Source organism: Chelonia mydas, chromosome 15, assembly GCF_015237465.2.
Source record: "Chelonia mydas isolate rCheMyd1 chromosome 15, rCheMyd1.pri.v2, whole genome shotgun sequence".
NCBI lineage: Eukaryota > Metazoa > Chordata > Testudines > Cheloniidae > Chelonia > Chelonia mydas.
The window spans coordinates 5,836,596-5,854,206 of NC_057856.1; the positions used below are offsets into that span (position 1 = coordinate 5,836,596).

The 17,611-nt window shown below is 52.2% G+C and overlaps 1 protein-coding gene across 2 annotated transcripts; it reads right to left on the reverse strand.

Moving 5' to 3' along the window:
* Nucleotides 1–1,229: 1,229 nt before the first annotated feature.
* Nucleotides 1,230–16,237, reverse strand: SLC7A4 (solute carrier family 7 member 4). Of its 2 annotated transcripts, none has more exons than XM_043529390.1 (5): nucleotides 15,881–16,237; nucleotides 7,672–8,743; nucleotides 6,305–6,981; nucleotides 4,408–4,516; nucleotides 1,230–3,799 (listed from the first exon to the last, which is right to left on the reverse strand). In XM_043529390.1, the coding sequence occupies exons 2-5, from the start codon at nucleotides 8,651–8,653 to the stop codon at nucleotides 3,606–3,608; spliced, it is 1,962 nt and encodes a 653-aa protein (XP_043385325.1). In that variant the 5' UTR covers nucleotides 8,654–8,743; nucleotides 15,881–16,237; the 3' UTR covers nucleotides 1,230–3,605. The 2 variants fall into 2 exon arrangements, with proteins under 2 accessions (XP_043385325.1, XP_037734569.1); XM_037878641.2 differs by lacking the exon at nucleotides 15,881–16,237 and adding an exon at nucleotides 15,653–15,864.
* Between the last annotated feature and the right edge of the window lie 1,374 nt (nucleotides 16,238–17,611).

Consider the following 17,611-nt stretch of genomic DNA (forward strand, 5'->3'; position numbering starts at 1 on the left):
CTTGTAACCTTTAAACATCTGCATAGGAACTTTTATTATTCTTACTTTAAAAATAAAAGTGCCTACTTAAAAAGAGCGGTGCTGTTGCTTGTAACTGCTGGCAATACACTGTGCAGAGCCCCCGGATACAGGGCAATGCATGGGTGCAGACTGGCTTGCTGGGGACATCACATTGTAAGGCAGGAGGGAGGGTGACCAAGGGTCACTGCCCAGAGGCAGGTGACAGTTGGAGCTCTGAGACCTGCCTGGACGCTCCTGGAGTGGACCATGAGCAGGGGGATACCCTGACAATATGGCAGGTGGGACAGGCAGGAGGAAAGGGGGCTCTAAGAACAAGTTTGGGAGGGAGCTATGGCAAAGAAAGCTGGAGGTATGGGTTGGGGCCAGGCCTAAGGCTCTGCTATGCCTAATGCAGGGCCACTTGCAGCCCTGCTCCCCATCATGAATTCACCCTCTGCCTGAAATGGCAGTGGCATGGTCCCCACCATGTCTTTTCAGACAGGCAGGTGTGGCAGCAGGGGCCCCTCCAGTGCGTGCCCCGGCAGCTGGGGAGTATCAGCTTGTGTGGGTGGGCCAGCCCTCTTTTCCTCTAGCTACTCACACAGTCCCTTGGTGGCCCGTGGCTGATGGGGCATTGCATCAGGGTGTTAACTCCTCAGGAGGTGTCAGTGCACTGATTACGCTGGGTTTGTGTCTTCCACCTTTTCTATGCAACAACTACAGCCAGGGGACTGACAAATTTTAACGGTGCTGACATGACTCCAGCAGCTGGGGCCCTAGGCATGGATCTGTAGTGTCTGTGTTAATCCAGCCCTGTGGCCTATTAAAGGCTGGGGCTGGTGACAGAGGAGCGAAGATACTATACCCCTGCTGCTGTGTAGACTTGCTCCTCAAAGGGGAGCCTCAAACTCATCTCCATACGGAGTTGGCCAACACACAGCAGCCAGCCTCCCAGTCCTGGAGCTTCTGCCTTGGTTCGGTCTTTGCAGGACTTGGGCATGATGCAGCAAAGCTGTTGGAGCTTTGGAAGAGCAAAGCACAAGAAGAGCCATGCCGTAATCCCTGCTGGTGCAGTGGGGTGCCTCAGAAGGGGTTTTGCTGGCCCCCCAGGACCACAGAAGGGATAGCCTCAGACTTGCACCAGGCTGGCTCCACTTTCATTTAGAGTGACTACAGAGCAGTGTGGACAAATTCCTGCCCGGGCAGAACTATTGCAGGACCATTATTTATACGTAGGGTGAGTGTCAGCACCTTTATTACAAACCATTACACAGGCACTGAGCAGAGCACAGCAGGGACATACCACACCATTGGCAACAGCAGCCCCCGGTGTGGAACATTTCACACAACACAAGTGCCAGTGCAGGGCAAGGTGGCACCAACAGAGCATGGAGCAGGCAGGACCCAGAACGGTGTGTGCTAAGTACACCCGCTCTGGCAGTCACAGCAAATTCACAATGCCCATGCGGCACCGCTGCCTCCTGTGGGCTCCAGGAGCAGCCTCAGCCGACAAACAGCCAGGCTGTCAGAACGTAAGCCCAGTGTCCCTTCCCTGCTCCCCATCTCCTGCCTTGTGCAAACCCCTCCCAATGCTCCCAATGCTTTGTTGCAGGGCCTGGCTGTTGTGCTTTCTGTGGTGCTTGCATTGGCTCTGCACATTTCCTCCTAATAAATACGAGTAGCTAGGCCTCAGCCGGAAGCTCACCAGGTAACAATGCCGTACTCGCAGGTGAGTGTGAGGCTTACACCTGGCCCAAGCCCTACCTGCACCTCACGCTGTGGGGGCAGGGGACAGCTGCCATGACCACTCACATATGCAGCTGCGGAGGGTGAGGGATATGTACAGTAAACAACAGCCACCTTCACGCTCGCCCTGGGCACTGGCCTAATGTCAGAGCTGGGCTCAGTAGCTTACAGCACAGCAGCCAAGAGGAGACAATGGGCAAAGGAGAACCGTGGGAAAAGGAGCCTCAGCAATGACCTGATGCGCAGGGCAAGGCCTCACCCTGACACCGGGCAGAGGGGAGCCCAAAGCTGGCTTTGCAGGGGAGGCCGCAGCCCAATTTACATGAAAGCTGGCAATAGAGCAGGGACAGCCTAGGGGCTGGAGCCTGCCAGGGCACTGGGGAAGTGAGGGCCTGCCCCCATCCCTGTATGCCACGAGAGCAGCCTGTAGGGCCCCAAGGAAACTGCAAGGGGCTAGGGGCACAGGAGCTGGAGCCCAAAGCAGCCCCTTATAGGGCCTGGTGTTAGCAGTGGGATGGGGTTGAGAAGCAGCTGTCTCATAGATGGGGCCCTAGGCCACTGCAAGCTACTTCAGCACTGAGTAAGGACGCAAGTCCCAGGCCATTCTCAGAAACACAGAGCGTGCCTAGATCCTGCCTCTCACTTTCAGAGTGCGGTAGCTGCCAGGCAGGGACTAGCTGGCCTGTGTGTCGTACAGGGCTGAGCGCTGCAAACTAACCCGTGTGTGGGAGGCTGGGGGGACATGAGAGTCAGGCTGATGCGCAGGCAGCCCAGCTGCTTGGGATGAGTGAGCGAGGGCACAGCCAGGGTAATGCACTATTCCACTGCACTAGTAAAGTGATTGATTGTCTAGAAACCATTTGCCTGGGAACAGCTAACAAAGGGTATGGGGAATCTCTGCTCCCTCTGCACTTGCCCCTGTGAGGCCATGGATTTACAACCAGAGTGCCTTGCCCTGGCCTCACCTTTGCCATTCCCACTCAGTACGAAGGCCTGGGCTGCCCCATGCTCATTTCTGTGCCTTTTAGAATAATGGAACCACATGAATGTGCCCTGGGTGTGACCCCACCGAACTAGGTACTTGCACTGGACCTGGACCAGGGCAGGGAATGCCAGCAGGTGCCTGATCAGCACCCAATGGTCTGTGCCAAGAACCCCAGGAAAGCTAGTGCAGAAATGCCCTAATACTTTGCACTTCTAGAGCTTTGCACATTTCAAGTGCTTTACACACATCATCTAATTAAGCCCACAGCTGCTCAGTATAAGCATCACTTGCATTTTACTGATGAGGTGCAGGGAGAAGGGACTCAGCCGAGGCCAGGAGTCCCTGTGAGAGCCAGGATAAAGTCCTGACTCCCAGGCCTACACACACCTGTGTGTCAACTCTTGCCTGTTTACCAGAGACCCTTCATCATACACCATGGACCACGGTGGGCTCTGGTGGGAACGGCCACACTGGCACTGCTGCCCCCCCAACATGTCAGGACGGGCAGGGCACAGAATGGTGGAACTGTAGAAAAGAAATGTGACCCCTCTGTTGCTATGAGGGTTGTGCTGGGTTTGGGAGGGGATTTGGGCAGAGCAGTTGGGGAAGACGCGGCTTACACATTACCAAGAGCTAGAAGTAGGTAGAGAAAAGCCAGATCCCCATGTGCCAGGGTATGGGAGAGGAGGCAGCCATCACCTCCCTGGTGCTTTTGCTGTGAGTGCCGATGGGGAAGTGTGTATATCACCATCCTGTCTCCAAACACCAGAGTTTGCTCAGGGAAGACCCAGCCCTGGCAGCTCTTTCTGCAGAGGAAAGTGGGGGTGGGGGGGTGTCCTTTTTCACTCAGGGAGGCTGCTACGCCGTGGACGCATCATCGCTTGGCTTCCTCAGTCACCATGTCCGACAGCCCCGTCGAGGGCTGGGGGTTGGGCTGAACCGCCTGCACCGTCTCCTCCAGGCTGCTGCTAGGGAACACCACGTAGCGGGCACTCACATTGCAGGACGTGAGCTCACGCAAGTTCTCTTTGCTGTGCCAGATGCCGTAACCAAAGTACACCAGGAGGCCTGTTGCAGCAGAGAGAGAGAGAGTTTGCTTTAGCAGCAAGGCAAAAGAGCTTGGAGGAGAGGAGCATAACTAAGTAGTGTCTGGCTCAGCCAAGGCGGGAAGGAGAGACCCCCGATGTGTGCGATGGAGACTGACTAGGAAAGAAAGGGAGAATGAAAGCAGGCCCAATGCCAATGCTGCAGGGCCCCACCAGCCCCTGCCCACCTACTCAACCAACTGGCATTTGCCATGGCCCATTGTCTATGGTCCTTCCACCAGTTTCAGACCATGTGACAGTATCACTTCCCTTCTCTTTATAATGGCCCTGACCAGTGTAGTATCCACACAACCTGCTGGTGAGTTAAAAACCAAAGCCCCAACAGGCCACTGGCCTGATTTCCCTTCTTACTTCCCCAGACCAGCCAGGGCCATTTCACTGATTTTTAGTTTTTTAACCCAAGACAATTTTAATTCATTTTCCCACTGACAGCCAGATGCATTTTATCAAACACTTGGCCTACAACTCCCTAGCCTAGCATCACCATGGATGTCAACCAGCTCCTCAGCTTAGAATGGGCCTGCTTCTCAGGAGAGTTAACATCACTGATTAGCCACCTCCTGAACTCACCTAGGATCAACCAGATGGAGAATCGAAGCCATGTCATGTAGCTCAGCTTCAGCATGAGATAGATGTTCAGGAGAATGCTCAGTGCAGGAGTGAGTGGCACAAGTGGTATCTGCAAGGAAAAGAGCAACCAGTGACCAGGAGAGACCACACCTACGACAGTCACAACTAAGGCTGAGCTCACACATTCAAAGGACACTGAAGTGTGGACAACTGCTGAGAAAAATTCTTCAAATGTTGTTGACCTATGACCTTTCCCTTGCTTGCAATGAGTATAATGATATAGGGGTATATGATTGACCTTGATGTTTTGCTTATTAGGTTGAAACAGACATGGGGGGCAAGCAGGTGAACATAAGTAATTGGTTTCAGAGCAGCAGCCGTGTTAGTCTGTATTTGCAAAAAGAAAAGGAGTACTTGTGGCACCTTAGAGACTAACCAATTTATTTGAGCATAAGCTACAGCTGTAGCTCACGAAAGCTTATGCGCAAATAAATTGGTTAGTCTTTAAGGTGCCACTAGTACTCCTTTTCTTTATAAGTAATTGGGTTACCAGGTTTGCTAGATTAAGGATTTGTTGTAGGAGGCCTAATAGAAGTAGTCACACTAAAGGCTGGGTTTTAGTTATGATAGTATAGGCCTAGAGGAATATAACTTTAGGTCATAGTTTTGCACTCTTATTCACAGAAGGTAAGCAGACCATGAAAGGGACAGGGCAAGACTTCTGAAGAAGGGAGTTCAGGGTGTGTTTGGTCTTTAGGTTACCAGACACTAGGTAGGTAGTTAGACCACACTGCTGCATAGGAGTTGTTAGGAAATAACTGAGACAGGATTGATGCAAATAGTTAGTATTAGGGCTGTCAAACTATTAAAAATACTAATTGCAATTGCAGTTTTAATTGCACTGTTAAACAACAGAATACCAATTTAAGTTTATTATAAACATTTTGGACGTTTTTCTACATTTTCAAATATATTGATTTCAATTACACAGAATACAAAGTGTACAGTGCTCACTATGTTATTTTTTATTACAAATATTTGCACTGGAAAGAGATAAACAAACGATCTTGCTTCAACTTGTAGATTGCACTAAGGGGCATATGAAGGTTTAGCTAATCTGGCACATAAATACCTTCCAACCCTGGCTACAACAGTGCCACATGAACGCCTGTTCTTACTTTCAGCTGACATTGTAAATAAGAATCATGCAGCATTATCTCTTGTATCTCATTTCTCTGAGCGATTGGCTGAACAAGTAGGAGGACTGAGTAGACTTGTAGACACTAAAGTTTTACATTGTTTTATTTTTTAGTGCAGTTATTTTAAAAAATTCTATGTTTGTAAGTTGTACTTTCAAGATAAAGAGATTACACTACAGTACTTTTATGAGGTGAATTGAAAAATACTATCTTTTGTTTATCTTTTTTTACAATGCAAATATTTAATAAAAATATAAATTGAGCACTGTACACTTCGTGTGCTGTGTTGTAATTGAAATCCATATGTTTGAAAAATGCAGATCAGCATCAAAATATTTAAATTGGCATTCTATTACTGTTTACCGGAGTAATTAAAACTGTGATTAATTGTGATTAATTTTTTAAATCGAGTTAATTTGTTTTGAGTTAATCACTTGAGTTAACTGTAACTAATTAATATTAATTATGCTTAATTTTGGACATTCAGAGATGGAGATGAAGGTGTCAGATGTAGAAGAGCTCTGTGTAACTCAAAAACTTGTCTCTCTCACCAACAGAAGTTGGTCCAATAAAAGAAAAGCCTGCACTTTAGCCACAAGCCCAGCCTTCCTCTCTACTGCAGACATTATTGTGCTTGGGCCGCTCCAACCTCCCGCAAGCCACAGCAAGCAATGAGAATGAAACGGGCAGATGGCTACCTGAAAGGTCTGGGTGCTCTGCTGTTGCTCATGGACCCAAATGAGAAGCACGCTGAGCAGAAATCCCAGGCTGAAGAGCAGCAGCAGCAGGGAGTAGCTCCAGGTGGGTAGATGAAGATGGGTGTTGCCAAATACCAAGATGGAGCACAGGCATACGGCAGACACCATCAAGGTAACCACGGCAATGGTGACCACCTCCCCAGGATGGAAGTCGCTGAGGAACTCCAGGTAGGGCTCAAAAGCTGCCTTCAGCTTCCCTGGCTCCCGGTGCACTTTGGCTTTGTACGTGCCCACCAGCTGCAGCTTGTCCGAAAAGGATTCATATTCCTTTAGCTCACTGGGGCCAGCCCCTTCGTTGGGCCCAGGACTGGGCTGGCTCCTGGCAGGCTGAGGGGGAGCTGCCGATTTCTCCTGCTGAAAGCGCAGCACAACAATGCTGGCTGCCACGAAGGTGTAAGCCAGCAGAGTGCCAATGGACAGGAACTGCACCAGGGCCTCCAGGTCGAAGATGAGGGCCATCAGAGCCATGAGCACCCCAAACACCACAATCCCGATCACGGGCACCTGCGTGCGGGGGTGCACCCTGGAGAACACCTGGAAAAAGAGCCCGTCCTCCGCCATGGCGTAAACAATTCTGGGGAGGGAGAAGAGGTTGCTCAGCAGAACCGTGTTCATCGCTGGCGGGGGAGGGAAGGATAAAGAAAGAGAGAGGCCAGGGGGCCAGAGTCAGAATCAGAGCTACACACCCGAACCTGCCCATGCCACCCTGGGGACCAGAGTTGGCTCAGGGACAAGGTAGCAGTGCAGTTCCTGAGCTCATGTGCACCCGCCAAGGAGTGCAGGGATCTCTCCCATGAGGAGGTCACGATCAGGCTCATCTGCTCACTCCAGTGGAGGCCATTGCTCCTCAGAGGTTTTAGATCCAGGACCCTGGAGCCCCAGAGAATACTTTGCCATCAGGAGAGATTGCCCGGGAGTAGGAACTCTATCCAGGACTCTGCTTCATTCCCTCAGTCCCAGGACAGATCAACAGGCAACCCCAGACAATGGGAGCAACTCTGAGGGGAGGCAACCTCCAAGGAGGTGGAGTTAACACACAGCATTTACTATTACACAGCATTGCACAGTGCAGTTAAGTGACTTCCCCGAGGTCACACTGAGAGTCAGTGGCAAACCTGGAAATGGAATACAGGGCTCTGAGCACAAACCAGTAGCCTGGCTATGACTCAGGCCCTGGAAACATGCAGTGCATAACCGGAGATGTTATTTCTTTCACGTACCCTGCCAGAGGACACAGGCCTAGCTACTAGCCCAGGGACTGGGGCACTGGGAGTCTGGACATGAGGTTTCAGCCTGTCCATACTTACCACAAATGGAACCAACAGCTACTATAAACCCTGCCCACGAGTAACCCCTTCTGTAAAACGCATCTGCCAGGGCAGCGTCAGGATCCAGAGTGTGCCAGGGCACCATTAGTGTCAGCACCACGGACACCAGTATATAGGCCCCTGTGGCCAGGCCCAAGGAGATGGCTATTGCTCTGGGAACAGCCTTCTGAGGATTTCTGGCTTCTTCACTGGAGGCTGCTATGACATCAAAGCCTACAAAGGCATAGAAGCAGGTGGCCGTGCCTGCCATGATGCCCGACAGTCCATACGGAGCAAAGCCGCCTTCCTGGGCACTCCAGTTCTTGGGCTCTGCGAGAATGAATCCCATAATGAGGATGAAGAGGATCACACCCAAGCTGATGGCAGAGAACACATGGTTAAGCCAGGAGGACACTTTGGCCCCAAAGGAGATGAATGCTGTGGCTATCAGCAGGATGCCTGCTGCCAGGAAATCTGGGTAATGTGCCAGGAACGGCACCTGCCATGTGCCAATGTGGGTCTCGGTGAAATTTTTTATTTTATGACTAAATATGGAATCCAGGTAGCCACTCCATGCCCTTGCCACTGCAGCGCCCCCGATCATGTACTCCAGGAGCACATTCCAGCCAATCAGGAAGGCCCAGATCTCACCCATGGAGACGTAGGTGAACATGTATGCGGAGCCTGTCTTAGGCACCCGGGCACCGAACTCGGCATAACAGAGAGCAGCCAGCAGAGAGGCAAAGCCAGCAATGATGAAAGAGACTATGACAGCAGGGCCAGAGATCTCCTTGGCTACTGTGCCCGTGAGGACATACAGGCCAGAGCCAACCATGCCCCCTATGCCCAGCAGTGTCAGGTCAATGGTGGAGAGGCATCTGTTGAAGGTTGTCTCCATCATGTCATCCTCCAGAGTTTTCACCCGGTTGAGTTTCTGGCAGAAGCGGGTTAGGTCCGCAGAGCGAGGCAGCCGGCCCGCCATCTCAGACAGACAGCCCTGCCCGCAGCAGGGACAGCGGAAGGATGGGGAGGTCAGAGCAGCGTGTTGCACAGAAGTCTCCACGTCAAAGACCTAGCGAGAATTAAAGAAAGCATGAACCAGCCCCTTTCCCCCCTGCACACACGTGACCCAAACACGAGCCAGCTCCTCTCCCTCCCCGCTCCCCAAGGCCACACTTTAACTAACTCAGGTCCAGCAAGCACTAGCCAGGCTCTCAACTGTGTAACACCCAGCATCACATGACCAAGGATACTTCTCTCCAAACTCCCAACGATTACCAGCAGGGGGCAGGCAAGTGGCAAGGGCTCAGAAAGGTTTCGGTTTCCAGCCGAGCCCCTACAATCCCAGCGTCAGGCCTGCCTTGGCTGTTCCTCGAGGAACCACACTGGTTATGGGGAGCTGTGTGTTATGGCTGTACAGTGCAGCCAGGGAATCCAAGAGAAGTAGGGAAGAAGCAATTTTTTATTAAGTATGTATTGGTGTTCCATCAAAAAATCCCTTCCCAGGAGGATTCCTACTCACCCAGGAGTGCACCTGTCCTTTGTTAACAGACCACAGAATTGATTCCATATGTGTATCCACAAACCATTTACATGGGAGCCAATGACTTCTTTGAAATGGGTATTTTAGGCAGAGCTGGTAGCGTCACCTCTAGGGAAGGCTGACGGACACTTTCAGTGATAAGATGTGTTTTCAGTTGCATATAACTTTGCCAAACATTAAGGGTTTGGGCTGAAATTCCCAATGCTGGGTGTCTACCTCAGCCTGACTCTTTTTAGATGTTATCAGAACCTGTTCAGCTGTTTCTGAGAACAAGGTTAAGAGGAAAAAATACATTGTTTTGCCTATGTGCACAAAACCCCCTACAACCATTTCACTGTGAAACTCTAGCCCCTCCAGGCTCTGAAGCAGGGCCTGACATTTGGCAGGGAGGTTACCCTATAGTCCGGGATGTGCCTTTTGCTGTCCCATTGAAAACCTGCCCAAGTTTGGTCACATTTTAAGCCTTTAAGATTTTGGTTCACACATCAACACTCAGTAGAGACTGGCAGCATTATTATCTGAGACCAACTGCACGGTGCACCTACATGCTGACCAGACTGATGGTATTCTGTCCCCACAGAGCATGCTCCACCCCAGGACAGTGGGGGCTCAGCAGGACTTTCCCTCTAATTCCTCCTCCCAGCTGCTGGGGGCTGCTGTGGGGACAGGCTCAGGACAAGGCAGCAGTCTGGCTCAAATAAAAAGGGTGGAGGAGCAGAGGGGGGGAAAGAGGGGCAGAGGCTGGAGTAGGAGCAGAGGGGGAAGGGGCAGAAGGGTCCTCAATCATAAGAGGACACTCCCCTCCAGAACCTGTAACTGAACCCAGGATTCCTGCATCTCCACACTCCTCTGCTGTTAGCCAACAGCTATGAAACCCACTGGCAAAGTGGCTGCTTCATCCCCCTTTAGTGGATGGTCCCTCACAAGCGAGCAGTCTGCTAATGCTCAGAGGTCTGTGCTGTGCATCTAAAGGTTCCAACTCTGCTGGTGACCCAAGTATGGTCCAAAATGAACAAACAGAAATGTTATTGTGGCTTTTTAAAAAAAAAAAAAAGGTATGAAGGTATGAAACTACATTTTAAAAAAAATCTGTTTCTCTCGTGCTGAATGTTTAGTGTATGTTTGTTCCTCCATTTTTTAAACTGCAGCTGAGTAAAACAACCTGCCTTGGAATTGGTGGTTTACAGCAACGAGCAGGATCAGCTCCCAAACAGATGCTGAGGGCCTCTGGCTAGCATGGTACTAGGGGAGGAGCTATGCTATGCACTCTTACGTGTGTAACCCACACACCTCCTGGGTGTGGTTTCTGTCCCATCAAGTGGCACCAAGACCACTTAGAGAGAGATTAATGAGTCTGCTCTACAGCCTTAACTAACAGCCACATGGCTTTTAGCTCACGCAGTAGAGGCTTGTGCACTAAGCTCCAGAGACCCCAGTTCGATCCCACCCACCTATGACAGGGGTCTGCTGGCATTACACAAGGATATCTCAGAGATCTTCCTGGGCAAAGCACAATTCAGGAAAGGAGAAGACAATCTACAGATGGTGGCTGGGTGCAGGGAGAACAGATAAGGGATGAATTAGGCCCCCCTGTGTTTAAGCAGAAAATGTATCAACATTCTAGGTAGACAGAGTCACAGGTTTAAGGTTAGAATGGACCTCCAGATCATCATGTCTGACAGGCCACCAACACCTCCAGCCACCCCCACACCAAACCCAACAACCAGAATTAGACCAACATATTTCAGACCCCAGGAGACTAGACTATTCTGTGCCACAGGCAGAGAAGAGGAGGAACCCAGGGTAAACCAATGCCCGAGGCAATGGCAGGGAATCAATTTAGTGAGACATGCTGAGATCACTCTAGCAACTGACCCACACCTGATGCTGCTGAGAAAGATGAAAATCCCCCAAGGTCACTGCTAATCTGACCTGGGGGAAATTCCTTCCCAATCCCAAATATGGTGATCAATTAGACCCTGAGCATGTGAGCAAGACTCAATAGCCAAGTCCTGAGAGAGAATTTGCAGAACCACCTGAGAGCACTGACCCATCCCATCTAGGTCCCAGCTCCAGCCGTGGCCATCTCTGATGCTTCAGAGGAAGGATCCGTCTCACCCCAAACACCAGAATACATTGGGGGCCATTCCTTTCTGGCCTCTACAAGTGACCAGCTGAAGTCCTGAAGCACAGGATTTTAGGAACATAAGACATGAACTGGAAGAGACTACCATGGCTGCTGAGTCCTGCCCCCAATACCACAAGTAACCCCATCATACAATCTCACTCATAAATTTGTCAAGCTCTATCTTAAAACTAGTTATGGTTTTTTCCCCACATAGCTCCTATTGGGAAGCTGTTTTTCCTCATTCTTCTAATCTCAGGCCTAAATTTGTTCATAGACAGTTTATCCCCATTTGTTCTTGTGCCAACATTGTGCTTTAGTTTAAATAGCTCTTCCCCCGCCATAAAATTTACCCACTTCCACTCCCCTTCCTCCCCGATGTAATTATAGAGTGCACAGATCCCTCTCAGCCTTCTTTTTGCAAGGCTAAAAAAGCCAAGCTCTTAATTTCCTCTACTAAGACAGGCTCTCCATTCCCCTGATTAACCTAGTAGCCCTTCTCTGCATCTGTTCCAGCTGGTGTGGGGGTTTTTGGTTTTAACATGGGTGACCAGAAGCGTACACAGTATTCCAGAGGAGGTCTTACCAGTGTCTTGTACAATGGCATTAATACTTCAGTATCTTTACAGGAAATGCCTTGCCTGATTCACCCGAGGATCACATTTGCTTTTTCACAGCCATGTCACATTGGCGGCTCACAGTCATCCTACAATTAACCCACATACACAGGTCTCTTTCCTTCTTGGTCACGTCCAACTGATGAGCCTCCAGCTTGTAGCAGAAATTCTTGTTATTAGTCCCTAGCTGCATGAGCTGGAACTTTGTACTATTAAATTTCATCCCATTTCTCTTACCCCAGTCCTCTAGGTCATTCGGTTCTTCTTGTGTACTAGTCTGACCCCCCTCTGTACTGATGGTGCCCCTCAACTTTGTGTCATCAGCAAATTTCATTAGCTCTCGTCCTACTTCTTGTGCCAAGGTCCTTAATAAAAATATTCAAGATTGGCCCCAAGACTGATCCTTGAGTAGCCTTCCGCCAGCCCATCATTCACTTTTCAGCACAACCCGTTGTCTTTTCTCCTTTAGCTAGTTACCACCTTACGATTCTCGTACAAACTCCCATCTTCTTCTGCTTCACTAATAACATAGTACCGTATCAAATGCTTTACTGATATTAGATCTATGGCATTTCCCTCACCTAAAATGTCAATGATCAAAGAAAGACATTGGGTTGGCTTGGCATTGTCTTCCTTTGGTAAACCCATGCTGCATTCATAGAATCTCAGGGTTGGAAGGGACCTCAGGAGGTCATCTAGTCCAACCCCCTGCTCAAAGCAGGACCAATCCCCAATTTTTGCCCCAGATCCCTAAATGGCCCCCTCAAGGATTGAACTCACAGTCCTGGGTTTAGCAGGCCAATGCTCAAACCACTGAGCTAATCCCCCTTGATTGTGTCCCTTTTTCCATTTACTTCCATATATTTAATTATTCTTTCCTTCTCAATTTATTTTAAAGCCTTATATACTATTGAGGTCAGACTAAGGGTATTTCTCCACAGCAACTAGACACCTGCGGCTGGCCCGTGCCTGCCAACTCAGGCTCACGGGGCTCAGGCTGCGGGGTGGTTCCATTGCATTCCAGGCTCAAGCTGAAGCCAGGGTTCTGGGACCCTGCAAGGTGGGACCAGAGCTCGGGCTCCAGCCCGAGCCTGGAAGTCTACAGTTCAATGAAGCAGCCGAAGCTCCGCAAGCCCGAGTCAGCTGGCACGGGCCAGCTGCAGGTTTTTCTTTGCTGTGTAGACAGACCCTGACAGGTCTATCATTGCCCAGATCACTCCCCTGCCCCCCTTTCTTAAGTATTACATTAGTGATTTGCCAGTCACATGGTACCACCCTCAGTTTGATAGTTTTATTAACATCCTTGCTACTGGATTTAAATTTCATGTGCCAGCTCTTTCAGTATTCTTGGATGGAAATTACTGGGTCCCCCCCAAGTGAGCACAGTAAGCTCTTAAAGTGTGGCTGCCGCCTCAGATGTGGCTTGGAATTGGCAGGGAGGGGAGGAGAACAAAGGTAACCAGGTGCTGCTTTTGTGCCTTCGTGTGTAAACCAAAGCATTCCAGGGGCTGCCCTACTTATGGTTCCTGCCTGTGGAGCCATCCAGCAAACCAGGACAGCCAGAGCGCAGTGCCCTGGCAATTCCCCTTCCCTCCTCCACCAACACTCCTCTCCCAGCATGCCCCTAACCTTGGGGCAATGAGCAGCCCCCCCTTTAACATCAGTTGTCCTCCCCCCTTCACTAGGGGAATCCCTGTGCTTGGGCTCCACCCCCTTTTATGCTAAACACACTATGTAAAGGACTTAGCACATGGCCCAGAATCAGGGCATTGGCTAGCACTGCAAAGAGCCCTAGTCTATCGACCTTCTGGGCACGCTGCAAAGATCATTGTTCCCGAGCTGCTTGAAACTGCAGGTCACAAAGATCTCGGGTCATTCCCAGCTGCTGGGCTACTGACGTGAATTACTGGTCAATGGTGGCTACTGGACTAGTTCACTTTTATCACACATTTCCAGAGTGTCAGGAGTGCGTGGGCTCCTTGTACTGACTATATAATTGTATAACCCTAAACAAGTACAGTCAGGCAGCGAGGGGCCCTGTGCCATGCTCCCTATGAGATGATCGTCACTGGCCGGGCCTTGGGGACAGGGCTGCCCCTTTCTCCACCATACTGCTGAGGTGGTGAGAGCAGGCCCCGACTCAAGGTACATCTATACTGCAGTCGTTCCCTGTGATTGCAGTATAAACAGACCCTCACTGTCCCAGCTCCTGCGGTGTTCCCTCCTCTGGTGTGCAACCCACACCCACTCCAGGTGGCTCTGTCCCTCTCTAGTAGTGGCTTGCCCACATCCAGAGGTTGATGAGCCTGCTAGAGCTTTGGCTAACAGAGCCGGTTCTTTCAGCTCAGTCAGAAGTGGTGCCTGCATTTCAAACCAGACAGCCCCAGTAACGGCACTGCAGACCACCCACTTGGGGAATCGTGTAACACCTTCTTCCCATGCTTCGGAGACCAGCCTCTCCCTCTATTCGGGGCCACGCTGTCCCACTTGCCTGTCAAGCTCCCAGCTCCCTGAAGCCTCCCTAACCTCCCAGGACCAAACCACCCGTCCCAAGCTCTCTGCCCCACAGGAGTCTCAGTTCCCACACAACCCTAAGCTCCACCCACTACTCCCAACAACCCTCCCTGCTCCCCCAGCCTAACTATCCCCTCCCCCGGCTCTCAGAGCTACCCCAGCTCCTCCCAGGAACCCTGAACCTGGTAGCTTCCTGACCCTGGCTCCTCTCCACCCATTGATCCAAGCTGCTCCGAGCTTCCCAGCTGATTTTACCCTAAAGCCACTTGTTCAACCAGGGCGATAGCTCACCCAGGCCCCACCCCTCATATACCCACTGGCTCCAGCTATTGGTCCCTTAATTCCAGCCTCCTGCTCCTCTGGCCTCAGCTTCTCCCCACCCGCCATTACCCACTGCCCTGCTTTCTCCAGCCCACCAGTAACACCATCCTCCAGTTTGCTTTCATCTGCCTCAATCGACCCCCACCCCAGGCCTGAGGCCCCAGTTACTCTGCCCTCACTGGCTGCAGTGCCCTCTGGGGGAGGGGGAATGGGTTTCTTCTCCCCCTTCCTGCATCTTTCAGGGGTGGCCAGCTCCCTCTATCCCAAGGGACCACCAATGGAGCTTGACCACTAGCTCCAAATCCTCTGGGAACTCCAATTTTCAGGGAAAGGGATGCACCCTCCTCCCATTACCAGGACAAAGCCCAGACAGCAAACAAGCCAGCCCCTCCTGCTCCCAGCTGGGGCCCAGGCAGACAGGCAAGCTGGGCAGAGATTTTTGTGCTCAGATACAGGTACTGTGGGAGCACAGGCAGTCCCTGTCCCCAAGAGGACTGGCTCCCCCTTCCCCTCCCAGCCTGGCCATCTGGGGGATGCAGGGAGGAAGCTGGGAGATCAGCACCTGCTGCTACCTGTCCGGCTCGGGGTGGAAGCGGTTCTCCCAGACCCAGGCTGGCACGACTGAGCCGGAGGAGCAAAGGCACAGACGTCAGAGCCTCCGCCTCCAGCAGGTCTGCGCTAGCGCACGGTGCCAAGGGGGATGGGGTGCAAGGGCGGGGACCGGTCCTGTGCGCCCAGCCCCCAGCAGTGGGGCTGGCGGGGGGGGCACCTTCCCCCTCCCGCCTGCCGCGACCCCACGGGGATGGGCCCGGCCCTGGGCAGCACAGGTGCCGCTGTGCCAGGGGGTCGGGCCGCGCTTACCTGCCCCGGCGCCGGGCCGCAGAGAGGATCGTGGTGCGTGGCCGCCGAGCCCCGTGTGCGGGCCGCGGGGATCGCCCTCCGCTCCCCTCTGCCCGGCGCGGCAGGAGCGAGCAAAGCGCCGCTGCTGGGCGCGGGCGGGCGGTGGCCGGGGCAGCCGTGCCCACCACCGGGCGGGGGGCGCTGCCGTCACTCGCCGCGGAGGAACCAGCTGGTCCCCGCCTTATTTACCTTCGCGCCGCGCTCGCCCCGCCCCGCCGCCGGGCCCGGATCAGGCTGTGCCCGGGCATCGCGCCGCAGACTCGGCTTGCGCTCAGCCCAGGGCTGCTTCTGCGGCGGCCCCGGGGACCGCACCGACCAGGGCGGCGTCTCGTCCCTCGCGACCTTTTCTGCGCGCCCGTCACCGTGGTATCGGAGCCTCCCACGCAGGCTCCTTTTCCCAGCTCCCCGGGGGGGGGGGGGGCGAGTACCCCCGGGTCACAGATGGGGAGCTGGGACACAGAGACAAAGGCGGCCGCTGCTCTGTGTCCAGTCAGACCTCGAGCTGCGCTCCATTACTGACCCTTTGGGCAACCCTGGCTGGGAATCAGGCATTGGCCGCAATGCTTGTGATGAACGAGGCACTTTCCAGCCACGAAGGACAGTCCCTGGCCCTGCACCAAGCGGCTTACAGCCGAAGGACAGACAGACTAGGGCTAGTTAAAGGAAATCTGGGACAGAGACAAGGCTTGAAGTGGTTCCACTGGGCACAGCTCTGTTACCCGAACCAGGAGACCCTCCTGGCTCCTACCGCGGCACATTCATTACCCCCGATCCTCTGGCTTAGGCCAGTGTTTCAGGCAGATGACCCCTCACCCCAATTGTCCCAACTCCCCTCCCCTTTACATTTAATAGAAAAGTAAGATTAAAAATGGATCAATGCCAACAGTGATCAGCCTATAGAGCTGATTCCGGGGGGCGGGGTTGGAGAGGTTAACAGAGTACTCCACCTTAAAGGGGGAGGGAGGGAGATTTTATTTGCTTCAGACAGCAGTAAAGTTTTCAGCACCTCCCACTTGTTTTTTGTGATCCCCTTTGTTGTGACCCACTGGCTGAGAAATTCTCTCTGCACTACAAAATTAGGTCGAATTTATAGAAGTCGTTTTTTTAGAAATCGTTTTTATATAGTCAATTGTGTGTGTGCCCACAGAAAATGCTGTAAGTGCATTAAGTGCATTAACTCGGCGGAGTGCGTCCACAGTACCAAGGCTAGCGTCGACTTCCGGAGTGTTGCACTGTGGGTAGCTATCCCACAGTTCCCGCAGTCTCTGCCGCCCATCGGAATTCTGGGTTGAGATCCCAATGCCTGATGGGGCAAAAAACATTGTCGCGGGTGGTTCTGGGTACATGTCATCAGGCCCTCCCTCTGTGAAAGCAACGGCAGACAATCATTTCACGCCTTTTTTCCTGAGTTACCTGTGCAGACATCATACCACAGCAAGCATGGAGCCCGCTCAGGTAACCGTCACCGTATGTCTCCTGGGTGTTGGCAGACGTGGTACTGCATTGCTACACAGCAGCAACCCATTGCCTTGTGGTAGCAGATGGCGCAATAGGCCTGATAACCATCGTCGTCATGTCCGAGGTGCTCCTGGCCACCTTGGTAAGGTCGGTCAGGAGCGCCTGGGCAGACATGGGCGCAGGGACTACATTAGGAGTGACTCGACCAGGTCACTCTCTTTAGTCCTGCCGGCAGTCCTGTTGTACCATCTTATGGTGACCAGCCAAGAGATGTGGATGACTTGCAGTCCTACTGCACTGTCTGCTGCCAGCCAAAGATGTAAAAGATAGATGGAGTGGATCAAAACAAGAAATAGAACAGATTTGTTTTGTATTCATTTGATCCCTCCCTCCGTGAAATCAATGACCAACAATCGTTTTGGTGAGGTCTGTCAAGGGCACCTTGAAAACTTAAATGGCGAT